Source organism: Haliotis cracherodii, unplaced genomic scaffold, assembly GCF_022045235.1.
Source record: "Haliotis cracherodii isolate W230 unplaced genomic scaffold, xgHalCrac1.p SCAF_13, whole genome shotgun sequence".
In the NCBI taxonomy this organism is placed as follows: Eukaryota; Metazoa; Mollusca; class Gastropoda; order Lepetellida; family Haliotidae; genus Haliotis; species Haliotis cracherodii.
The window spans coordinates 24,366,716-24,394,597 of record NW_027266268.1 but is presented as its reverse complement, the minus strand read 5'-3'; the positions used below and the strand labels follow the sequence as shown (position 1 = coordinate 24,394,597).

The 27,882-nt window shown below is 40.1% G+C and overlaps 1 protein-coding gene across 1 annotated transcript; it reads left to right on the top strand.

Annotated features, from left to right (window-relative positions):
• LOC139459104 (uncharacterized) lies at positions 1-27,466 on the top strand. Its single transcript, XM_071240549.1, has 17 exons — positions 1-103; positions 877-1,211; positions 1,882-2,033; positions 4,019-4,271; positions 6,275-6,380; positions 9,086-9,182; positions 9,917-10,012; positions 10,602-10,652; positions 12,167-12,251; positions 12,953-13,012; positions 13,305-13,481; positions 14,534-14,672; positions 14,860-14,971; positions 16,625-16,697; positions 18,766-18,912; positions 25,642-25,781; positions 27,235-27,466. The coding sequence occupies exons 1-17, from the start codon at positions 25-27 to the stop codon at positions 27,464-27,466; spliced, it is 2,334 nt and encodes a 777-aa protein (XP_071096650.1). The 5' UTR covers positions 1-24.
• The last annotated feature ends 416 nt before the right edge of the window (positions 27,467-27,882 follow it).

Genomic DNA, 27,882 nt, shown 5'->3' with positions numbered 1-27,882 from the left:
TCCAGCGCCCATTGAGCATCGCGGATGTTGGTGAATCAACAGCGTTTCAAGATGTTTACCAAGGACCGGGTGTGTGGGGTCCTGTGTTTGTGCTTCTGTGTCAGTAAGTGCTTGCTCGTTCTGGGTTGACTATCAATTAGATCATTTCTGTGACTTATTCCGCATGACAATTTGTGGAATTTAAATGATAACTTGAAGTTATACGTATAGGCAATCTTGATCCCTCGATGCAACTATCACAGATTGGAGGCCAGAGCACTACGACACCCTTCGAATTCCTCCGTATCACGTCCCCTCAACCACATCGGTCCTGTCACTTAGAGTAATCTCCCTTGGCTGCTCTCTAGTCTTATATTTCAGGAACGTTCTTGCGAAAGTGAGACCTGTTTCTTCTTTATGTTTTAGTTGTCTCTTAATACAGGGTTTATCTCAATTAAGACGCACTATTGTTGCCATCATGATGTGGCATGAATCGCAGGTTCCTCATTTGGTTTTAGTGTCCGTTCCATAATCTTTGTTGTTTAACGCAATATTCCAGCTATTTGGCGGCGGTCTGTAAATAATCGAGTCTGGACCAGACAATCCAGTGATTGACAACTTGGACATCGATCAGCGCAATAACGATAACATGCATCAATCAAGTCAGCGAGCCTGACCACCCGGTCCCGTCAGTCGCCTCTTACGACAAGCATGGGTTGATGAAGACCCAAAGCTTTGGAAATACCCGGAAAGAAATATTTGGCCTCAATATCACCCCAAAAATATGTGTATGTTGTTGTTGATCCCCTTAAGAAAGTAACAAAAGGAAAAGTACGTCCTTAAGACAAGTTTCTGTCGTCGAAGATACATAAAATATATGCACGATTGTCATTTCAGCAGTGACACTATGCACTGAGGGAATACAGGATTTTGACGTGAACGTCAACAGCGACGGCACCTACAACGTCGTTGTCCAGGGAGACGTGTGGCTGAAGAGCGCTCCCATCTTTTTCAGATCTGACGGCAAAGTCTTCACCACAGCTGATGGGTCTCTGATGCTGGTCAAGAACACTCTGTCCAGTGGTGTGGACTTTATTGGGCAATGGCAGTCCAACAGCTTCCTGTACCAGGCAGGGTCCAGTCAGATCGAGGCCAGCTTTGTACAGTACACACCGGATAAAAGCATCTTCACCTACAACAATCCCGCCATACCGTTCATGCTCTTCAAACAGGTTTGTTTGTTTGTTGTTTATTCCAGCTCTATGTCGGCTTCAAACAGGTAAAAACACATAGCTGAAGAGACTAATTGTACTCCTTGTCACCAGGACGTTATATACAGTAAGTAAACTTGCTGAAGTACACTGACTCATCTTTATAAATCAGAAACAAAACATTTTCAGCTCACATCGGATGTGATATGATAAAGCTGTTCCTGCCAAAAACAAACTTCACCATTCACGCAAGACAGTGCCCGTCTTCTTATGGCAAACGTAAACCGCCTGGTGACGTCATTGGGGATCCGTTCGGAACTTTCCAAGCATAGTGGGCATTTTTAAAATCGGAACAAAAGTATTTGAGCATACCATCAACCATGCATATTTCTGCATTTGAATGGAGACGTTTTTGTGAAAATCCGAGTTTGGCTAGGTGACCAAACTATGGTTGTCGTAAGAGGCGACTAACGGTTCGGGTGGTGAGACTCGCGGACGTGGTTGATGCATGTCATCGTATCCCAATTGCGCAGACTGATGCTCATGACGTCAGTCACTGGATATTTTGGTGTAGACTCGGTTATTTACAGACCTTTTATTCTTTTCAAGAAGCAGTAATATTGATGAGTGCGGCGTTAAACAACATTCGTACACTTACCATTTGTCTTCATGTTTTCATCAACCACGACAGCGTTACACCAACGGAGCCAACAACACCGCCACCAACAGTAACTACACTATATCTGGTTTTCCCGGATTCGAAATTCAAGCGTCTACTCCTCCCTTGGGGTACCTAAATTATGCCGGAAATATGTTTGGGCAAACCCATCTACATATTGGACAGTAAGTATCGGATAATATTGTACTTTTTAAGTGCTGACAAGATATGGTAAGGATTTCCTTATGTGAGAATGTTCCAAATAGTTTTGCAGGTCACTTTTGCTGTTAATCACCATGTATTGTTAACACAATTTGAGAAGCCATTGCATTATCCGAATGGAGTAAACTATAAAACCTACCACTTTTCTATATTATCTTATGATTATCCCTGATGTTCCAAAAAATACACTCTCTCAAAAAAGAAACGCAACCCCTATATTTTCAAGATGTTTATCTTAATATTCAAGTTATTATAACACATTTGTTATTGAAGACAACAATATGATATTTGGCATGGTTGTAGTACAGACTTCGACAGTTCTCTCACTAAGATTGACTTGACGCAAGGGGGCGTCTTTCTCAGTACCTCGTATGAGCGCCACGAGCTGCGATCACAGCATTACACCTCCTAGGAACAGAACGGATTAGACGCCGGATTCTTTCCTGAGGGATTGCTCTCTTCTCCTCCTGCAGTGCAACGGCTGGTGCATCCAACGTCTGCGGCGGCGGTGTACGTGCACGTACTCGTCGGTCCAGATAATCCCAAAGATGTTCGATTGGGTTGATGTCTGGTGATCGGGAGGGCCATGGTAACACGTTGACGTTAGAATTCTGAAGAAAATTCACTGTTGCATGAGCAGTGTGCGGCCGGGCGTTGTCGTGTTGATAGAGCTCCCTCTGTTGGTCGATAATCGGCAGAAGATGAGCCTGTAAAACGTCATTGATATAACGCTGGTCTGTCAAATTGCCACAAATGATCACCAAGGCTGATCTTTAGTTGTAAGACATGGCTCCCCACACCATGACGCTCCCTCCACCATATCTGTCGACCTGTCGAACACATTTCGGGGCAAAACGTTAGTTTCCTCTTCTATAGACATGCTGTCTTCCGTCACGGCGTTGTAAGAGAAAACGTGATTCGTCACCAAACCAGACGCGCCTCCAGTTTCTGAGGGTCCATGTCCGAACGTTGGTGCACCACCTGAGTCGTTGGCGTCGATGTTCGTCGCGTAAACCAGGTCCAATAAGTGGTCTTCTTGCACGTAGACCGGCCTCTCGTAGACGGTTCCTAATTGTTTGTGCGGACACTCTTCTCAAACCTGGCACCTTTGTTGCAGTGACGGTAGGTGTGGCTAGCCGATTACGTAGGTGGGTGACCCGGATGAATCGATCCTGAGGTGGTGTGCTAACCCTTGGCCTACCACTTCTGGGGCGATCTTCAGTTGCATGAAACTAGGTGTATTGGCTTCAAAGTCGGGAAATCGTTGTTTTATGAATATTGAGGTGCCGGGCAACGTTTCCAAAGCTTTGTCCGGCCTCAATACGACCAATGGCGATATTTCCATCTGCAGCACTCAACCGTGGCATATTCAACCTTGTCTTTCGGTGAAAATGATAGAGTGAATCGCTTATCAACACGTGCTTTTATGAACCCATACTTCTACTGCTCTTTCCATAAATTGCACGTGCATGAGCATTTTGGCATGGGCCACGTGAAAATTTTGCTCACTATGATAAAAGTAACAATAAAATGCCCTTGTGCACGAAAATTGGTGTGTTTTGGCGCTTACGTTAATAAACAGTGTACATGGTATAAGTGCATATCAGAAAAACTGTATTTACAATCAATATTTTCTTCTTAGGGATTTCTCACATTTTCAGACTGGGGTTGCGTTTCGTTTTTGAGAGAGTGTATCTACATAAATTCCTATCCACAAATACTTATTGTGGTAACAGCAACTCTGCATTTTGTAACCTATAATTGTACCTGTCATTATTTCAAAATGTCTACCGACAAGGATTGCAAAGGTTATTTTATAGGATACGGCCTCAAAAACAGCTGTTCCAATTGTGATTTGAAACCTCTGATGTGTCAATCATAATCGAGTATTTTAAAAATTTCATGGTACACTATCTTATATTTCCATTTTTGCATATTTCACTTCCAGATGGGGTCCGTCATCATTTAATATCATGGACGGAGTTAGAGGCGGCCCTCTGGCACTATTTGATCGAGTGAAGACAGCAAATACGCTGATTGTCTCCCCTGCAAGTCAGTTTATGTCGTCATCAATATGGCGCCAGGACGCAAGCACCGGCGGTGACAACGTCTACTGGGGGACGATGGGGGGAGTGGAGAATGTCCCTGTAGATGTAGAAAACAGTTTTATTCTTTTCTGTGGCAACCAAGGCATTAACAAGGTACACGTACTTCAGAATGTGACGAATTTTAGAGCTGACATTCACTTGTGTGTATGAACGTATGTAAACCAATGAACTCTCAATGTTAAAATATAAAACGTCATCGTCAAATAATAACCATCTCGATTACCCGACGAAACAGATTCACGTACAGAATGTGACCCATTTAAATATAGCTGTACTCTGCAACGTTATTTGGCATTTGAGTTTTCCACGGATTTTCTCAATACCGTTATCTAATGACGAGAAACCTACCCATTTTATAATAAGCTACTCCACTTTTGATAGGGATTTTTGTATCTCTCCATATCTCTCGCCAGACATAATGTTGTAGGGAGTTCAACGTTACATCATCTAAAATGACACGTCGAGTTCTAAGTTCTGTTTGTTTGTTTGTTTGTTTGTTTGTTGTTTAACGTCGCACTCAGCAAAATTCTAGCTATATGACGGCGGTCTGTAAACTAATCGAGTCTGGACCAGACAATATAGTGATTGACATCATGAGCATCGATCCACGCAATTGGGATCGATGACGTGTATCAACCAAGTCAGCGAGCCTGACCACCCGATCCCGTTAGTCGCCTTTTACAAGCATCGTCGCCTTGTGCGGCAAGAATGGATTGCTGAAGACATATTCTACCCCGGATCTTCACGGGTCTCGAGTAATAGGCGTGCGAATTAAAGACGTTTCATTGTACAAGGGAAGGAAGTGAACTTGCCCTTGTTTTGCACTTGACATGAATATCACTTTGCGTGAGTAGGAGCCTTCATAGAATGAGGGTCAAACTGTATGAACGTCGGAGTTGTATGTCCCTATTTTGTACCTCGAAGATTGTATACACAATTTAATTCGGCACGTGCGACTACATGTTTACACTGACAGCTAAACAACTATCAAAGATAGTCCCCCCCCCCCCCGAAAAAAATAAAAATAAAAGAGAGACATGAGCGTTTGTATGCCCAAATTGTTCAAATTCGTAGTTTGTCTAAAATAGATAAAAAATAGTAAACTATAATCTTTATTTGGTCAGTGCATGAGGACCTGGTGTCTAATCGTTGAAATGGTTATAGTCCGAAACTTCTTACCTATTCAAACCGTTACCAACTTTCAAAGAACCTCAGCAAGTAAAACATTTAACGAAAAGCTACCAAGTACATGTACGAGGACCGAATAACACGCAATGTATCATGAATTTGGAAAATACTCGATTTTGATTGGTCAATCAGAGGTATCAAATCACAATAAGCCCCCCTATCTCCTAAATAAACCCGTTCATAAACGAATAATCTATACGTCTTGATGTTAGTAAATATATCATCTTAATTCCAAAGGATTTTTTTCCACTTCCCCCGCTGGGGACACACGTTTTTCGTACAATTGTTCTCTCATATAAGGCAAATTAAAGTAAAAAAGAAGTTCCGTAACTGCAAAGTAGGTGTAACTAACAATTCAGTTAGTTAATGCACGGTTATGTATTAGAGGGGAATCAGAGAGGGTCACCAAAAATATGATAGCCCTAGGTGAGAGTCATAAAAAATAATACACAAATTTGAGTAGGGTCCTCGAATTTATATGACATTTTAGAATAAAATATGAAGTTTGTCTTTTCAGGGAGTGTCAGGGGCGGTCGGGTAGCCTAGTTGTTAAAGCGTTAGCTCGTCACGCCGAAGACCCGGGTTCTATTCCCGACATGGGTGTGAAGCCCATTGATATTGCTGGACACTCAGTCATGTAAACAATGTACAAGGAAATGGGAGGGTCATCCATTAAGGAGAGTAATTATTGTCAGTCCATGCGTGCATCAAAAACCACGTCCTATAATACATGACCCATCCCTAAGTAGACTCATGTCCATGTCTATGACCTTATGAAATCGACTTTCCTTCGCATAATTACTAGTATTAATGCGTTTGAATACTACGTTTTTACTTGCAAAATATGATTGTACGGTTAAGAACGTTTTTCCTTTTATATCATATGATTGATGACGATCTACTTGCAGGCTTTTGTGAGCTGGGGTCAAATTTTACAAAAATGGTACGGTCGGACGGACCAGTATGTCAAATCGGACTTCATTGTCAACTACTTGGGGTACTGGACCGACAATGGTGAGTATATATAGAGATTTCAAGATTTTAATTTTAATTTTCATTTTAAATTATAACGAACACACATGTCTCAGGCCAACTTACAATGTGCGATACTGCTTTCTCGTGGAAGATTCCGGTGGTCGAGGATTCCACTGGTCGATTATGATCTTTTGTCCGCCAGCTAAATAGTTCTAAAACAGAGACCTTGAATGGAATGAACACGTTATTTCATTGTAAATGATTAGACATATACTTAGAATCAGCGCTTAAAAACAGCAAGGTTTCCACGTCGTATTATTGTTCTCATTATGTGTGATCTGGGTGACCTTATAGATAGAGTGACACTTTAACGGGTTAAAAGGTAAAACGATTGGAAGGAATTGCGTAATAATGAAATATTTGTTTTGGACACTACGAGATGTCACAGAGGTATATCCACAGACACTTGAATGAGATGAGCAAAAGGTTTCGCTGCGACAAGTCAGTAATATAGGCAGGGCGGTATGAGACCTTTGGCATCAATGAAGAGTACACGACTAGGGAAGGATGACCCTTTCTGTGCAAACATTAATAGGTTGGCCGCAGTTTTTAAGTGCGACAGCGAGAACACAGGGAGAACCCTGAAGGCCTGTCACGCCAGGAAGATCAGAAATGATCCAGAGAATCCCGATATGGCGATGGCCGACTGGCAACTGACCGACCTTTCCTGTGGGAGAGTGCACAGAAACTTTGGCAATGAAGAAAGTATCAGCTCGTTGTGATCCAGCTTCTGACATCTGATAACAAGAGCACCTGGCACTACAGATCTCGTGATAACCAAGCTCTGTTTGATGCTGATCCCTAAAGGTTCTTGCAATGATTTGTTCCTATGGATGAAACCTGGGTTCAAACAACAATAAAACAGTGGAAGCATTTGACGTCACCAACATCAAGTGATTGATTGTTTGGTGTTTAACGCCGCACTCAGCAATATTCCAGCTATATGACGGCGGTCTGTAAATTATCGAGTCTAGATCAAACAATCCAGTGACTGACATCACGAGCATCGATACACGCAAATGGGATATGACGACATGCATCAACCAAGTCAGCGAGCCTGACCACCCGATCCCGTTAGTCACCTCTTACGACAAGCATCGTCGCCTTTTTATGGTTGCTGAAGACCAATTCTACCCCGGATCTTCATGGGTTTCACCAACAAGCATGCTGTAAAGGTTTTGGGATGCTGAGGGTGTCAACATGGTCTACTATATTTCCAATGACCAGACAAAAAACGGAGCATATTTTGCTGCACTTTGGAGGGCCGTTAATTAAATATGCCGTGGCATGAACCCTCCCATGGAACTAGGAAGTTGGGAATCTGTCTGATTTGAGAAGGTGTTAGGTTATTTTGTTTTGATAATCACAAACCGTTTCAGACGAAGTGGAATTGCCTGGAGTCGATTGAACAGGACGCCGTAGAAACCGACGGGGTCACTTAAAACTCCGGAATGTAGTTCTGGCGAAAGTTTGCACGATCAATTTCTCAAAAAGTTGTTCACATTGAGATCGCGAACTTTCCTGTCCGTTCACATGCATGTGAACACCAAATATCAGATCAGGTGACTACCAGTTCAGCCAATCAGCATGACAGAAACACTGTTAACTTGAAAGTATGACATTATGACATCATTATAACATTCTCATTCTCTCGCGAGGGATTTTGAAGCAATCCCAGCTGTGTTGAGAAATTTGTAATCATGGACGAATCTTGGGTTCACCGTTATCAATCATAGAGTAAACAACCGTCAAGGCAGACGTCCTACCCGGTGGAACAATGGTCAGTGGGCAGAGAATCTTCACAGATCAGTCACGTTTCGCTCTCCAGTTCAATAATGGCCGGGCTCATGCTTATCGTCCTCAAGGAGAGAGGTTTGTTGATGTTAATGTTGCTCTACGTCTACATTGGGAGGAGGAAGTGTGATGGCGTGGGCGGGGATATCCATGAGCCGCAGAACCCCTCTGTACGTCGTCGGCTGTAATTTGCCTGGTCAGCGTTCAACCTCTGGTAATGCCACTTCTGCGGATTAGACCAGGAACTGGGTTCCAGGACGACAACTCAAGACCTCATCGTGTCAGGCCGGTGACCGACTTCCTGCAGCAGCAGAGCGTTCAGCACATGGATTGGCTGCATATACACCCGATGTCACCCATTGAGCATGCGTGGAATGAACTAGGGAGGCGAGTTCGATCACGTCCCTGTCCTCAACCTCCAGCAACTGGCTCAGCGAATAGTCGCAGAATGGCTTGCGATCCCTGAACGTTATTTCAAACGCCTGATGAACAGCATGCGCCAAACGTTGTCAAGAATATGTGAATGCTCATGGTTCCTACTTATGTGACTTGTGTGAACATCGTTTTGGGGTCACATTACATTTTTCATCAAGGTAATTAAACTAGTGTCTAATCAGAAGTCTTTTTATTTTGTGTTTTCTGTTCTTGAGTCAACAAAGAATTATTTTGTCATTAGTCGTCGCCATTTAAGCTCGTTAGCTTATATTTATCTGCAAAAATGCTTTGATCCTTAATTTCTCTTGAGTAGTATATTTTATATATTTATACATTGCGTTATGCAATCATTATAATGTTAACCACAACTGAAAAAATGACATTTCCAGTGTGCCCAACAATGACCTTATTCTACATCACCTTGAATTTACACGAGAAATACGTTTTTTGTTCAGGTGCATATTATTACAACCACCCGGAGGAGGGGAAGAACTACCAGGATACGGTGCTGGATGTCACGAGCTACATTAAACAGCTGGGGGTACCCGTCAGGTTTGTACTATCATTCACTATGGTCATTGACATTTTGTCAACTCCCATGCATGAATTGTCCATTGCGTTTTCTTTCTGCATGCAACGGAACAGCCTGGTGATCTAAATGGCAAAGATACAAACCTGAGGCGTAGTTTTGTCAAATCAAATCCATCAAATCTTTGATTATATGATCATTATACTATTGATGTCGGTTGGCAAAAAATATGTTAATGTTAAATATTGTCCGAGAATGTTATGAAATTCATGTAACAATATTTGTAAGACTTCAAATTTCGTCAATAACTATGTTGTGGTGTTACTAGGTACATTCAGTACGACGAGCGGTGGTACTACTGGGACAGTAACCATGTAGTTGTGTTGTGCTGGATGGAGTGAGTGAGTGAGTGAGTTGGGTTTAACGCCGCTTTTAACAGTATTCCAGTTATATCACAGCTTGTCAGCTTAATGTGGGAGGAAAGCCCGAAGTGATGCAGGTCTCAGACGTTTACCACTTCGGTGAAACCCACGAGCACTGGTATGGTGCTGACAAACCTAGAAGCATAATCGGAGCGAACCGAGATTCGAACCCACAATCATAGGTTTCTGGCGTGCCCAAGGGACGCAACTCTGCACAGCGAATCGCGGCGCGTTAGATGACTGGGCCACCCGTGTCCCCCTACGCCAAATGGAACCTGTTTCGGTGGATAATCTAGCCTGGTTGTTCTCTTTCATTGACTATCTCTATTTGGTAGGTACTTCCAGTACGACGAGTGGTGGTACTATGACGACAGTAACCATGGTGTTATCACATGGGCAGCTCAACCAAGCGTCTTTCCCAATGGAATGCAGTAAGATGTTCAGTTGTTCATAATACATAATATTAAGTAATACGTAGATTTTATAATTATTTTTGTCATTATTCATCATCCACCCATTAGGTGCCTTTGTCAACATCTGCGTAATGGTTGATGTTAGGAATATTATTTTAATCAAATTAAATGTTATTAATATAATACCCCTTTCTCTTGTGACACAAGGTGTTCATGATACATAACATAACGTGATACGTAGATTCTATTATTATTATTATCATTATTCATAATCAACCCATTAAGTGCCTTTGTCAGCAGATACACAATGGTTGAACTTTGTATATCAATGTTGTTAGTCTAATACCCCTTCCAAGTGTGACCTAGGTGCTCATAATACATATTACATAACGTGATACGTAGATTCTATTATTTATTAATTATAACCCCATTTAGGGCCTTTGTTAGCATATACATAATGGTTGATGTTAGAACTTTGTATAACTATGTTACTAATCTTATACCCCTTCCTTATATAACACAAGGTGCTCATAATGCATAATGGTTGATGTTAGAACGTTGTATAACTATGTTACTAATCTTATACCCCTTCCTCATGTGACACAAGGTGGCTGTATAACAAGACGGAGCTTCCTGTCATTGCCCACAGCATGTTCTGGTAAGCTGGGATTATGTTTTACAGAACAGGGTGCCGTTTCACGAAAACTTCTTAGCGCTACGACCTCCTAAACCACGCCGTAAAACACTTCTTAAATATTTCACAAGGACCTCCTAACTTTACCCCACTGTAAACAACCTCCTCACCTACGATAGGTTAGGGGCACTTGTAACTAGCTTACGACATCCTAAGTCAGCGTCTGATATGGCGGTTAGGAGGTCGTAGCGCTAACAGGCTTTCGTGAAACGGCACCCAGCATCATGTATACAGTACTGTTGCACCACAGGGTTGAGTTGAGTTTCATGCCGCTTTGAACAGCATTATCACGGTTATGGTGCTGACAAGAAACTTCATCGGCGATCCAGGATTCGAACACACGATCATAGGTTTCAAGGGACGCAACTCTGTACAGCGAATTGCCGCGCCTTAGATGACAGGGGCACCCATTCCCTCTGATGCATATAGAGACTATTAGAAAGTCCTTTGAAGTAGACCCGTGAAGATCCGGGGTAGAATAGGTCTTCAGCAACCCATGCTTGCCGTAAAAGGCGACTATGCTTGTCGTAAAAGGCGACTAACGGGATCGGGTGGTCAGGCTCGCTGACTTGGTTGATGCACGGTCATCGATCCCAATTGCATGGATCGATGCTTATGATATCAGTCACTGGATTGTCTGGTCCAGACTCGATTATTTACAGACCACCTTCATATAGCTGGAATATTGCTGAGTGCGGCGTTAAACAACAAACCAACCAACCAACAACCTTTGAAGTAATGTATAAATATATTATCACTCGCTAATTTCCAAATATTGGAAAGTATAGTCCCTTGACCTTGACCCAGATCTTGCGGCCATGTCCTCGATCTGGATCTCGGATAACAAGCACGATTTAAAAGTCAGCTAAACATATTATCGACAATAATCGAGTGTATATTTTGGAACCGCTGGTTTATAACGTGACCAACGATCCGCTCAGTGGGGGCACAATGACACACATCAGTCTTGTCACATGATCCTCGGCTCTTACAATCTAGGGGTACTGGTGACTTATTCTTCCCAACGAGGTTTAATAATGTTGAAAATGCTTTTGAGAGTTCTCTTGTAACATTCGCTTGCTTGTGTTTACACATGTAAACGTGTTCTTGAAGACATGGTGTGGTACGATAGACCATCTGTCCGGAGCTCGGGAGGTTGGTGGTTTATTACCTGGCCGGATCAGACCAAAGACGTTAAATGATGATACTTGTTGTTACCCTATCTGGCGCACAGCATTAAGGGAATAACACAATCATGAATTGGCTCAGAGTCAGCATACTGTCTCAGTGGGGCATCCATGTTAAACTGCGGCATGGTATATCAGTAGGCTAGCTCCATAAAACCGGCTAAGTCCTTCGAGGTACAAGCAGCCACACATCCGCATGTGCATGCAGGTCACTATATATTAGACGTGGATGCGACGGTTAATCCCATTTCATCTCGCTTGTAACTTAATGATTCCTTGGATTTTACATAGGTCCAGCAACACGACATATGCAAAGGCTAACGGAGGGCAGTACGACTTCCTGATCGATGGTGAAAAGTCATTGCCCTTGGAAGAGGTACTGGCTTTACTGGTGTCTTTAATAATGAGTGTTTGCGGTTTAACTCCGCGTTTATCAATATACCGGCTACATGACGGCGGCCTGTAAATCATCGAATCTGGACCAGACCAACCAGTGACGGAAGATAGGCTGACGCCATGAACCAAGTCACCGAGCCACCCGATTGCCCCTCACAACAAACATAGACTGCTGGGGACCAATTCTATTCCAAACCGGAATCGCCTATGACATGCATTATTGTTGTCATGTCCATGCAGATTTACAGTGAAATGGTCCCGACATAATATTTATCGGATACAATAATGGCACTTCGCTTGTGTCGAACTTCGGATAACTCGACACAAGATCATTATTTCTGGCCGCAGGTTAGCTACCTTCAATCCCCATCAGATCTGCGAATCTTGGCTTGTTGGTATCAATGCCATTGTGACTCTTGTTTGGTATAATTGCAATAATTATAATTGGAGAAAATGTATCATTCATAACTTCTATGGCTATGAATTCAGAACACGTTTATATAACGAGTTAGTTGGTTTACAAGACAGTGCTACAATGATATGATTGAAAACAAATGAATTATTTTTCGGCCGATTTTCGACTACCTACATGTGTGTGTTCTTTGATTTAAACTTATATTTAGTAAAATGCCTTATTATTTATACCAAATACATACATTACTGTTTTCCATTACATTTCAGAGATTTTGGACTGATTTGCTCGCGGATTCAAGGAAATGGGGTTTGTTAGTCTATGAACAGGCAAGACCTCTCTTTTACATTAATGTGTATACTCTTCACAGCAAATAAGGCAACAGAAATAGTGTCACGAGAACTTATAATCTTAACTCAAGCTAACTCAGCTCTCAAATTATGAAACAACAAACTGGAATGTATGAATTAAAATACCACAAAATGTCAGAAAGTTCACTTTTAATGGGCGAGGGACGACCAAACACGGCTTGCCATGTAAACAATGGGCTAAATACGGTTCTGTTTGTTTGTCAAATGTATTTAACTGACCATGTAAAATATATGTTTAATTGTTTTCTAGGATTTCCTCGATATTGAATTTGAACACGTTCGTAAACTGTGGAGCGATATCGACCTGGCCCGACAATGGCTGCATCAGATGGGGAATGGCGCCGCAAAGAACGGCCTGACGGTGCAGTACTGTATGGCGCTGCCTCGTCACGCGATGCAGTCGCTGGAGATACCAGTCGTCACACAGGTACAGTCAGAGGACATGGTTTTACACCGCTTGAGCAATATTGCCACCTGTTTCAGGGCGGGAGAAACACAAAATTGGCGTCACACATTGAACTCGTGTGCAGAACTGGGTTTTCGGCGGACGCATGAAGGCATTTACCTCTAAATCGACATTAACAGAAGAAAATCGCTTTATTACATTGCTTGGAAGATCCATAATTAAGTTTGATCCCTGTCTGTTCACGTGGAATTTGTTGTCATCTGAATTAAAAAAACATTCGCCCACCAGCACCTTACTTTGAAAACAATGATAAAATCAACAAATAATTAAACAATTTGAGTTGGCCTAACATGATTTTGTTTGTTTGTTGTTTAACGTCACACTCAGCAATATTCAAGCTATATGTCGGCGGTATATAAATAATCGAGTATGGACCAGACAATCCAGTGATTGACATCATGAGCATCGATCCACGCAATTGGGTCACGATTGCATCTACCAAGTCAGCGAGCCTGACCACCCGATCCCGTTAGTCGCCTTTTACGACAAGCAAAGTCGCCTTTTACCACATGTATGGGTTGCTGAAGATCTGTTCTACCCTGGATCTTCACCGGTCGGCCTAATATGAACTCAAAAGTGTAATTTGCCATATTTCTAATCACCAAAGCATCGATGCATTTCTACATGCACTATTCGGTCAAGATTCTATTCCGAAGTTGCACTTTTTATGTAACCCGTCATGACGACCAGTAGTGGCGTTCGTGACTTAACTTATTTTTCGATAAGGCCACATAATCCTACTTTCTCCTCTATATCATATTTTCTATTTATCCATTTGCGAATTCGGGTTGAATAAAAAATGAAAAAAAATCGATCTACCGTTACTTATTTCTGAAAAGTGGTTAGAAACAAGAATGTTTTCCTGTGGCCTAAGTAACCAAACAATATACCCCTTACTATGAGGGATATGAAGTATTTAAGTTTCTTTTTACAATTTGCTGAGTTAAGTGATATAATATATAACGACCCATCGCCAATTTCAGCCAATTATTTATGGGTAATGTTTGTTCCAGGCCCGCGTTAGTGGCGATTATATACCGGGCACCGCCAACTGGAAGCTGGGGATCTCGTCAATATTTGCCTATGCCCTCGGTATTGCACCTTCCAAGGACAACTTTTGGACAACCGGCGTTCAACCCGGAAGTAAATACGGTATGTAGAGAAACAGGGTCGATATACAGCAATGGTTTGCAAAACTTCATCTTTATCATGCAACTGTTATGGGTTTGGTGTCATGGTTTTGTAATTTTCATAGTGGTTGTATTATGTTAAACACATAATGTATTCTCTGCTTGATAAATAAAGATTTGTTTGACGTCTTTGTTTGACATCTATTTAGGCAATAAAACGGAGCCGTGCACGTCCCTGAACGCTCTGGTGGCAACCCTGAGTACGGGTCCAGTAGGAATCAGTGACATGGTTGGGGGCACGAACAAGACGCTCGTCATGAAGTAGGTTGCCAATCATCACGAATTAGGTTGCCAATCATCACGAAGTAGGTTGCCAATCATCACGAAGTAGGTTGCCAATCATCACGAAGTAGGTTGCCAATCATCACGAAGTAGGTTGCCAATCATCACGAAGTAGGTTGCCAATCATCACGAATTAGGTTGCCAATCATCACGAAGTAGGTTGCCAATCATCACGAAGTAGGTTGCCAATCATCACGAAGTAGGTTGCCAATCATCACGAAGTAGGTTGCCAATCATCACGAAATAGGTTGAAAATCATCACGAAGTAGGTAGACAATTTCGTGAAGTAGCTGACATTTATTATGTTGACAATCATTGTAAAGTAGTTTTGGCAAAATATCATTAAGGTTGGCAATACTTATGCTGTATGTTGACAATCATCATGAAGTGTGTTGAGAATCATCACGAGGTATGTTGACAGTAAACATTAAATGTTTTGACAATAATCAGTAAGTATGTTGGCAATTATTGTGAAGTATGTTAATCTTAAGCAGTAAACATGTTGCGATTCCTAGTGAAGTATTGTGACAATAAGCATTAACTATGTTGGTAGTACTAATGATGTATGCTAATAATTACTGTGAAGTATGATGACAATCCTCTTGAAGTAGTTTTAGAGGTGAGCAATTATTATGCAGTACGTTGACAAAATTCATTAAGTATGTAAAGAATCACCGTGAAAGATGTAACAATTAGCACCAGTACCTATGAAGTATATTGACAATTGTCGTGAAGTATTGTAACAATCACCATAAAAGAAAGTTGACAATTAGTATGCCGCATGTCGAAAAAAGGATCAAGTATGTTGACAATCCTCTTGAAGTAGTTTGAGAAATAGCATTAAGGTTGGCAACTTGTACGCGGTATATTGACAAATTTAATTAAATGTGTTAAGAATCACCGTGAAGGATGTAACAATTACCATTAAGTATGTTGACAATCATCACTAAATATTTTAACACTTAGTATAAAGTACGTTAATAATAGGTATGTAGTATGTCGACAGTAAGAATTAATTATGTAGTGACGTATGTGGATAATAAGCATTAAAGAAGGTTGACAATCCTCGTGAAGTATGAGTTTTAAAATCATTGTGAAATATTTTTTCAAAAATATTTAAATCATTACGAATTATTTTGATCATAAGCATTAAATATGTTAAGAATTCTCGTGAAGTATTTTGACAATAAGCATTACATATGTTGACAATATAATCATTGAGTATGTGGATTATAAGCATTAAGTATGTTGAAAACCTTTATGAATTATGTTGACAATGATCGTGAAGTATATTGATAGTAAGCATTGAGTTTTTTGAAAATCCTCGTGAATTGTTGTTCTTTAAGCATTAAGTTTGCTGACAATAAATATACCATGTTGACAGTCAACGTGAGGTATATTACCAAATTGCGTGACAACACATAAAATATGTTCACAATCATCGTTGTGTATGTAGATAATAATCATCAATGTGTTGTTAATAATCATGCATATTGTTGACAGTTATCACGAAATGTATTTCTGGCTTCAGTGAAAACAAACCTTTTGATGAGACAAAATGTTTTGTCAAGATGAACTAAACAAATTATCAGTACTCATATGCATTGCTTCTTCTCTTACTTTTGTCAACAGATGTGTTAATGCTGACGGCCTCATCTTAAAACCATCACGACCTGTGACGGCCATCGATAACATGATACGCAAGGTACCTCCTTATACTATATACACTGAAACCCCTTTAGACCGGAAACCTCACTTTGCCGGCCGTATCTATTAGAGCGTCTACACATACAAAGGGCATGACTCAAAGTAAAAAGTCAAGGAATATTTATTGTATGAAGGCCTCCCGCCCATATACAAGTGTACATTTGGGTAATGTCAGCATGTACAATCACCTGACATTTTTACAAACTGACACCGTGTGTTGTACACATTATATAACTATCTAGAATACCTTGTTATTAAATCACTATTTACAGATAATAATCTGTTTAACTTTTGACATACTTGGAATATACCGTATCCTTATTTCGTTTTACGCAGGACTAAGAATAACAAAATTATATTGATCCTCTTTTTCATATTTACAAATTGGACATAATCTCAAGAAAAAAAGCACTTGCGAACCATCTACTTTCATTTTAACATTAATCTAAGAAGACCGACAGTGAACTGTTTTAGTATATTGCGAAACTCCTCTTCATTCATAACTGTTAAATAAACTGAAGGGCTACATAAAATATACAGAGGTGCTTTGTATGAAATTGAAAATTGAAGAACTGTTATTAAATATGATTATATCTATCTAACCATCACCCATTCCTACAACATTTTGTACAAAGAAATCTGTGGCTGTGTAATGTGTAAATATAAATTGCTTCATTGAAAACTGGGGTAAGAATTGAATTTGCAACCAAATGACGCCTACCATGTTTGAAATGTTGTAAATTTGTGCCGAACTAGAATATTTATTGATTTTCAAAGATGTCATAGATTTGCTCTTCAGTTTATGTCCCTGGTTCCTACAAAAGTTTATTTTCTCTCTAAACATTTACATTTATGTGTTGTTTTGTGTAGCTCTCCAAGTTTAAAAAATAAACTGCCAGGCAAAAGAAAGAATACGTTTGAAACTTGTATTTGACCAACGATACAAGGGTGAAAACAGTCGAAACACTGCAAACTTCAGGTCCAAAACACACCCATGATACCTGTATCACCATCGAATAGCCTTTCTTGTTTGTTTCATTTATATCCACCATCAAACATATGATTGGGTGAAAACATTTTTCTCTGGTCGCCAGGGGCGGTCGGGTAGCCTGGTGGTTAAAGCGTTCGCTCGTCACGCCGAAGACCCGGGTTCGATTCCCGACATGGGTACAATGTGTGAAGCCCATTTCTCGCCGTGATATTGCTGGAATATTGCTAAAAGCGGCGTAAAACCATACTCACTCACTCTGGTCGCCATCTGCATTACATAACCGTGCATATCAATGAGCGAATTTTAGAGGTCCAGGTCTGACAGCCACTATTGTCCAAGCAAAGTAACATGTTGTAAGCTTTTGCAGGACTTTGATCGTCAAGCATCATTATTAATACAGTTAATTGCTCGAATACGTTTGGTTACGTACAGTTGTTGCATTTAGAGTAGGTTAACCCCAATTTAATGTTTTGTACATGTTTAAGGATGGATTTAATCTAGTTCATGAAATAGCTGGAAACCCCATACTTCGGAGCTCTAAATGAGGATATGTTGAATATGTGTCTCACCTATTTTGAAAGTGCCTGAAGGCAATGTTAAACCAATTTTGTTGATGTTTTTGTGACCCCAGGCAAAATTTGATTTGCCCTGTTAGCTAGATCTGAAAGGCTCCTGCACACAGTGGAGTTAAATATTAATCCAACTTAATTTATAGTTTGATACCACTGATGCCGTTCTACTTCTAAAAGTCAGTTAATTGCAGGCTCAATGTTTGAACGCTTATGTGCTGATAAGTCTCATTTAGACTTGATGTCATGTTATTTTGCATCAGAGATCTCACTGCTCCAAGTACCACTGATGTGACGGAATCAAGGTCTGTCATTGTTATTGGGCGCCTTGGAATTGGCTCATTGTAAGTCGCACTAAGTCGCACCGAAATTCGATAATTCCAGACAATTTACCTCGGATCGGTAATATCCAGAGAAATTCGTTTTACTAAAATATATTTTTTAACTTTTGGAAATGGTAAGAAATGCACTTTATATTGTCTCATGCGCAAAGCTTTTTTTTCCAGTGGGCTTGGCCAGACTTTGAGGGTCCAGACGGGGAGGTGTGGTCCACGTATTCAGATTTTGGGGGCAAGAACAAGTACGGCATCATCCTTGCCGCTGAGCTACAGGGAAGCTACACCATGACACCATGCATGGCTGGATTCCAAGGGGTAAGGATTCCAATAAACATTATCAGCATTTCTGCTTTTGTTCTGAGAATGGAAGAAAAGTATCTCATACGGACACTGTTTTTCTCAGATTTCAGCTCAGTATCCCTTGATTATTTTCAGAGCGCACTGAAATGGAGGTTGGGGAGTCATTGTGACTTGATTTTACCTGGTCAAAATACAGCTTGAACTACAGCTATTCTTAATATATACAGTATGTCAACTTAAATATCTTGCAAAATTACTGTTGTAAATGGGAAATGTCAGTGAATCTATCGAAAAAAAATAGCTGTCTTTTTAAAATGGGGGAGGTTTATCACGTTATGAAGAATGGTATTGTGATGGAAATGCGGTTGAAGTAGTTACTGGATACCGTTATCTTGGCTTGCATTTAAACAATAGATTACTGTGGTCGAAAGCTTTAAGTATTGCAGTTCAGGCAGGAACGTGTTCATGGTCCTTTTAAGTAGTATACATTCCTTGAAACCATACTCGCCTCACTTTTACTTCAAATTTTTTGATGCAAAGATAACACCAATACTATTATACGCCGAAATTTCGGGGTTCAGTGACATAGAACCACTAGAAAAAGTTCAATTTATGCCTGTAAGCGTCTTTTAAATGTAAAGTTATTAACTTCAAATAATGGGGTGTTAGGCGAGTGTGATAGATACTCTATTCAGCCGCTTGCAGTTTTGAAATGTGTCAAATATTATTGGCTGTCTTTTTTCAATATGCCGGAATCCCGTTTACCCAAAAAATGTTATAATATGTTGCCACGTAAATTGGGTAACGAAACTTAAAACTGTTATTTTTAGATTAGGATTTGGTGATGTCTGGTTCTTTCAAACATGTGGTAATAAAACCGTATTTTTAAATGTGTTACGTCAACAGTTAAAAGACAACTTTATTTAGGTTTGGCAAAGTGATTTATCTGGAAGCCCCAAAATGGCTTATCACACACAGTTTAAAACATCCATTTTATGCCTGAACTGTTTGAGTAGTATTACTGTAAATAAGTTCGGAACAACATTGACTCGTTTAAGGCTTAGTTCTCACAATTTAGAAATTGAACATGGACGACATTATAATATTCCTCGTGAATTTAGAAAATGTAAAGTTTGTAATTTGCTTATCTCCCCTGAATCTGGCTGGCTGGCATTCGTTGGAGCAGATGAAATAATTATGAAATAACTGATCACCAAATTGTTTCCAAAACGCAAAGTTGGTACATGAAGTAGATTGGTATACCTAGAAAGATTGGAGAAGAGAAGATGATCGATCTTGCGACTTATAGAGCCAGGATCGGGCAGTTTACCCACCCTCCAGGGACCCGACAGGTGAGACATATCGCAATGGACGCTGAGTACACACCTCACACGTCGTGCTCTGATACACCCCTGCGTGTATCAGTCTGCATGGTCTTGCTTACACTCCACCTCATGCTGTCGGCAATTCTGCTAGCTAACAAACAAGTTCTCTCTTACGCCGTTGAGGATCTTCATCGTTATTTACCACATGAACACGAAAGTGTATGTGACGTCACTATGTTTATCCCTGTGACAAGTCATGCATGTCGGCCATGTTTTGCGACTTCATTATTCAACTGTGACGGTCTCCGCATCGCAGGATATGTAACGAGACTCCATATACTACTCTCTGGTGATGTTGAGACCAACCCAGGGCCTGTTACTATGGAAGATTTGAACAATGTAAAGACTGAGATAAAATCAGATATCCTCGCAGAACTACGGGATTTCCGACAGTCTCTGTTTACCGAGATGAGTGTAATTAAATCACAACTAACCGACCTTAGCAGCAAGTGTTCATCACTTGAGAACTCACTTTCAGAAGTGCGCTCAGAGGTAGAAAGGGTTGGACTTGAACAGGAGACTATCTACAGTGATATAGATGCACTCTATCAGAAAGTTGAACAACTTGAAGACAAGGTATCTAGTCAAGACTCTGATATCGACAGGTTAGAGGACTTCAGTCGTCGGGACAACGTAGTATTTTATGGCGTGCCTGAAGAAGCTGATGAGACCTTCGAAATGTGCAAGGATAAAGTTATTACTATGCTCAATGAGCATGTGAAGACAAAGGATTGGCAACGCACCGATATTATACGGGCGCATCGGATAGGGGTCAAACAGCCGCAACCCAATAAACCCCGCCCTCTCATTGCTAAGTTTTCTCTGACGGAGGAGAAGATTATAGTACTGAAGCACAGACATACCTTGAGGATTGTTGCTATAGGCGTTGCTAACGACCTAACTAAGCACCAGAGACAGACTCTAGCTGATCTGAGGGACAAAGGCCTAGATGCGTACTACAAAAATGGTAGACTGGTCACAAAACCTGGTACCCATGACAACACATCCAGACACGAATCGACACGGAGATATGTACATGCTAAACCAACCACTACTGTTCCTGCTTCCCGGAATGCCCAACCTCTAAGAGCTGTCCACTCCGCCCCCAACAGCATTTCCGAGCACAGTGCTACCGTGGACAGTAGCTAGGGATACGGCCCGGCCCCTACCATCACTTCTGAATTATCAGGTGCAGAACATTCCATTTCCATATCAAACCTCAAAATAGTTACATGGAATATTGAAGGTTTTCTTTCCAAAATAGACGATCTAGACTTTTTAGATTACATAAAAGGCTTCGAAATTATATGTCTAGTTGAAACATTTATTGACTATGCATTATCCATACCTCAGCTGTCAGCTTATGACACATATATTGCAAAAGCTCATAGGCTAGCTAAGGCTGGTAGACTGTCAGGCGGTGTAACGTTGTTGGTTAAGACCCGTATAGACCTGCACTGCCAACAGATTGAATTAGATATACACAATGTCGTATGCATTAAATTTGATAATTTCTCAACTCTTGGCAAAAACCTGTTATTATTTGGAATGTATGTTCCACCCATCGGCTCAACATTCTACGTTGCAGCTGAAAAGGCAACCGCAATTGAATTGGTTGACCAGTGGTTGATTGAGCATAGTGACTTAGACTGTGAGGTCATCATCTGTGGGGACCTGAATGCCCGTGTAGGCGGGGGAAACAACCCACCAGAGACACTAATTAAACCTGGCCTCAACAATGCAGCATTCCCCGATGAACCACCCGTTCCAGTAGAAAAGAGACAGTCATGTGATAGTTTTGTAAACGCTTTTGGTCGTAAGCTACTGGAACTGTGTTTCACTCATGATTTATATATCTTCAACGGCAGGACAACTGGAGACAAAGAGGGTAGTTTCACTTACATAGCAGATCAAGGATGTAGCGTAATTGATTATTTTATAGGTTCAGTTAATGTTCACAATTGTTGTCAATCCATGTTTGTGGATACAAGAGTTGAGTCAAAACATATGCCTGTATGTCTACATTTGGACATATTTCTCCCTAAAGTATCTACAAGTGATGATTATCTTTCCACCAAAACACACAAATATAAATGGAACCCTCGTAAGCGTGATGTGTTTATAGGAAGTATAACAAATCTATGTCCATCCTTCAACGAGCTCATCGATCTTTTAACTTTTGATTTCAATCTTGCCCTCGAAAAATTTGTTAATGTTGTTCTTTGTGCCGCTGACTGTATGAAGGTACCTTGTGTTAAAAGTTCACCCCGAAATACGGGTTTTTATAATAGTGAATGCAGACGAGCAAAACGGGAAGCAAGGCGATACATGAGGAAATTCAAAGAGAAGAAATCTAACGAAAATAAGTTAATCTTTTGTAAAATGAGAAACAAGTATAAACATGTTTGCAGAACAGCAAAATCAAACTATCAATTTATGACACGAACAAAACTAAAGCTATCTCTATCTGATTCAACCACATTTTGGAAAGAGTTACGGAGTATATCAGGTCGTAGGGAAACAAAGAATAACATAAGTAAAGAGTGCTGGTTTGATCATTTTACAAACGTTTTTCAGTGTACAGATGTATTACATGCTGAAGTCGAATGTCAATGTGATGAAGATTTTATACTTGATGAGATTGACCAGTGTATTTTGGAGTCGCCGATTACCGACTCAGAAATCCACAAGGCTATAAATCGTTTAAAGAATGGCAAATCCCCTGGTGTTGATGACGTGGCCATTGAAATGTTAAAATGTTGTGAAAATGTAATAACTCCTTTCCTACGAAATTTGTTCAATAAGTTATTTGATTCTGGATTATTCCCTCAGAACTGGACGAAAGCTATTATCCTTCCACTACATAAGAAAGGTAACAAAAATAATCCGGATAACTTTAGAGGGATATCTCTATTGTGTACAATTAGTAAGGTTTACACTAGTGTCTTAAACTCTAGACTTACAAACTGGGCTAATATAAGAAGTAAATTACCTGAGACACAAGCAGGCTTTAGACAGGGATATTCTCCTGCTGACCACATATTCACGTTGAATGCAATTGTTAACAAATGTTTATCGAAAAGAAAAGGGAAATTATACGTTGCTTTTGTGGATTTTAAAAAAGCCTTTGATTCAGTAAATCATCTTAAACTATGGGAGTGTCTGCACGATGCAGGCTTGGGTGGAAAGATGATGAGAGCACTTAAGGGAATCTATGCCTCCGTGAAAGCGTGTGTGAGATGTAATGATAACATTTATACAGAATATTTTGATTGTCCTAACGGAGTTAAACAAGGCTGTATATTAAGCCCTCTATTATTTTCCTTTTTCATCAATGAACTGTCAAATGATGTTTCATCACATGGGAAACACGGCGTACAATTATTTCCTGACTTGTTTGAAATATTATTATTATTGTTTGCCGACGATGTTATTCTTGTCTCTGACACAGTAACTGGTTTACAGAACCAACTTAATATTCTTGATAACTTTGCAGATTCACATGGATTAACGGTTAATTTAGATAAAACGAGTGTTGTTGTATTTAGACGAGGAGGGCGGTTATCTGTTCATGAGAAATGGTTCTATAAAGGCAAACGTATTTCAACCGCCAACTCCTATAGATATCTTGGGTTTGTATTCTCATATACATCAAAGATGAACCAATGTGTTTCAGATCTAGCATCAAGGGGTAAACGAGCTTTAATGGAAATATTTCGCAATTTACGGAAGATTGGTTTTGTTGACACTTCAGTTTTCTTTAAAATATTTGATACTCAGATTCAACCTATTCTTTTATATGGTGCGGAAATATGGGGTGTAGACAGATTTGAAAAAATAGAACAAGTGCATATAATGGCTTGTAAGAAGTTTCTTAACGTTGGTTTGCAAACCCCAAATGCTATTGTGTATGGGGAATGCGGTCGGTACCCACTACATGTAAATGCTATGTGTCGTTCTGTAAAGTATTGGCTAAAACTGATTGAAATAGACGAAGATAGGATACCAAGAAAATCTTATAATATGCTTGTATATAACGACAAGTGTGGTCGTCATAACTATGCTTCTTCTATTCGTTCCATATTATTTTCTCACGGATTCGGAGTAGTTTGGCTCAGTCAAGCTGTTGGCGACAAACCATCATTCATGAATAGTTTTAAAAACGTTTTGATAAATATGTTTTACCAATCATGGAATAGTACTATCAAGGCTAGTTCTAGGTACATTCTGTATAAAGAATTTAAAAGTCTCCTGGAACCAGAAAAATACCTTTCCATTATTACTGAAATAAAATATCGAAATGTTTTGATAAGGCTTAGAGCCGGGCTACTAAGACTTAAGGTAAACGAAGGTAGATGGGCTGATATTGACTTACGTTTACGACTCTGCCCCATATGTGAAACAAGTATAGAGAATGAATATCATTTTACTTTAGAATGTGAATATTACAACGATATTAGACATCTGTATTTACCAACAACATTTTGCAATAATCCAAATATGCATAAATTTAAAACGCTACTGTCATCTTCGTGTAAACAATTACTTGGAAAACTATGTAAATACCTGTATTACAGCTATGAAAGAAGACGTAATTATGAAAAGTCTGTAAACCTGTAAATTTGTACCTGACAATACCTTTTTTCATGTACCACACTATTTCAAATGTATGTATTGTATATGGGCCAGTGGCCTTGGTACAAATAAAGACTTCTTCTTCTATTATAACTTAAACCATATCGAAAATGAATATCACTTTTTGTTAATTTGTCCAGCTTATAGCCATCTAAAGCAAAGTTACATAGAATCTCAATTTTACATCTTTCCAAATATTCTGAAGTTGTCATCGCAAGACCCTATTATCAATATGAATACAGCAAAGTACTTGTTTTATGCCAATGCTGAAAGAACACAAATACTCCAACATTAATAATATGCAATTATGTTAAAACTGCTTTTGTTTAAAAAAACAAAGAGATGTATTATATCTTATACTGATTGCAACTAAATTCTATTTAGTCTGTACAAAAATGCCCGTGGCCATCAAGTACTGAATAAAGTGAAGTGAAGTCAACTTCGGATATTATTACGTGTACCTGTTGAATCCAAATGATAACATTTGAAGATGGACCATACGGTACGGTCCGTTGCGCATTTCAGTCTGGACGTTGCCGATAGTGCCTTGTATGCAACTGAGACACTGTCTCCGTGTTAAAAGGCTGATCATTCACTGTCAGATTGTTAAACATAATCAGATGTGAGCTAGCAGACAACAAGAGTGGTGTTGCACGACTGAAATAACCTTGCCAGGATTGTAGTGCCCCTTTAGGATCGAACATTGTCAGTGTCATACTTGCAGTTTCCCTACTCGATGGTATTCCCGGCCAATGATCCCAACAAGATCCATCCTCTGACTGATCCCCAGCCCCTGACTATGAGTGGCTGCACCTGTAAGGAATTTCATCTCTTCTATGTATCCCCGGTACTGAAGATCAATGGGTACGTGTGTTACGACAGGATATTGCTCGCGTTAAACAACATTACACATCCCAATAGCTTCATGAAGCCCGAGAGGCATATTGATGACGTTAAGCAACATTGCTCACACAAACAACTCCGTGATATCATAGCCAGAGTATTGCTGACGTTAAACAATGGTTGTCTCTCAAACAGTTCCGTGATATCATAGCCAGAATATTGCTGACGTTAAACTACAGAAATCACTCAAACAGTTCCGTGATATCATAGCCGGAATATTCCTGACCTTAAACTACAGGAATCACTCAAACACCTCCTTGATATCAACAATGGTTGTCTCTCAAACAGTTCCGTTGATATCATAGGAGGAATATTCCTGACGTTAAACAACGGTTGTCTCTTACATAATTCCGTGATATCATAGGAGGAATATTCCTGACGTTAAACAATGGTTGTCTCTCAAACAGTTCCGTGATATCATCGGAGGAATATTCCTGACGTTAAACAATGGTTGTCACTCAAACAGTTCCGTGATATCATCGGAGGAATATTTCTGACGTTAAACAATGGTTGTCTCTCAAACAGTTCCGTGATATCATAGCCAGAATATTGCTGACGTTAAACTACAGAAATCACTCAAACAGTTCCGTGATATCATAGCCGGAATATTCCTGACCTTAAACTACAGGAATCACTCAAACACCTCCTTGATATCAACAATGGTTGTCTCTCAAACAGTTCCGTTGATATCATAGGAGGAATATTCCTGACGTTAAACAACGGTTGTCTCTTACATAATTCCGTGATATCATAGGAGGAATATTCCTGACGTTAAACAATGGTTGTCTCTCAAACAGTTCCGTGATATCATCGGAGGAATATTCCTGACGTTAAACAACGGTTGTCTCTTACATAATTCCGTGATATCATAGGAGGAATATTCCTGACGTTAAACAATGGTTGTCTCTCAAACAGTTCCGTGATATCATAGCCAGAATATTGCTGACGTTAAACTACAGAAATCACTCAAACAGTTCCGTGATATCATAGCCGGAATATTCCTGACCTTAAACTACAGGAATCACTCAAACACCTCCTTGATATCAACAATGGTTGTCTCTCAAACAGTTCCGTTGATATCATAGGAGGAATATTCCTGACGTTAAACAACGGTTGTCTCTTACATAATTCCGTGATATCATAGGAGGAATATTCCTGACGTTAAACAATGGTTGTCTCTCAAACAGTTCCGTGATATCATCGGAGGAATATTCCTGACGTTAAACAACGGTTGTCTCTTACATAATTCCGTGATATCATAGGAGGAATATTCCTGACGTTAAACAATGGTTGTCTCTCAAACAGTTCCGTGATATCATCGGAGGAATATTCCTGACGTTAAACAATGGTTGTCACTCAAACAGTTCCGAAAATACTCAGGTATTTCTTTTGATCTGACTTTCTCTCTCTACAGCAAACAAGTGCTGATCCAGGGTGAGCTGGACAAATGGGTGCCGATGTCGCCGCAGAGAGTGACGGACATCAACGTTGCAGACGACATCACCATCAGTCTCACAGGAGCTGCCTACGAAACTGTCAAGTTCTGGTTCAATGTGGACGGTGTATCCTCACCTTTGACCTGTACTCTCGGGCCAGGCGGTCAAGCAATCCTTAGCTTCACAGCTGGTGCATGTCGTGGAATATAATGCGCATAGCATAAAAGATGGAATACGTGTACTGGTCAAAACATACTACATACTGTTGGTGATTGCAATAAATTTCTATGATTTGCCTATGGTAAATTGATTAAATGTAAAAGTATTTCCCCAACTATTGTTATATTTTTCTTCTGCGTTATATCATAAATATCATATATCCGTGACCAATGTGTTATGGTTTTATTTCATTGTGTTTCCCATTGTGCCGACATTGTTTCGTTGCCTCAGTATGGACGAGTTTATATGATGTAACAGGTGAAACAGGTAACAGTCATGATCACTCGTGCATACGATATTGTCGGAATCGAAAAACGGGCAGTGAATGCGTATGGTTGCCTTTCACAGTCACTCTTTAATGAAGAACACATGTATCGCCATTGTGTGTTATCACAAGCGATGTAACG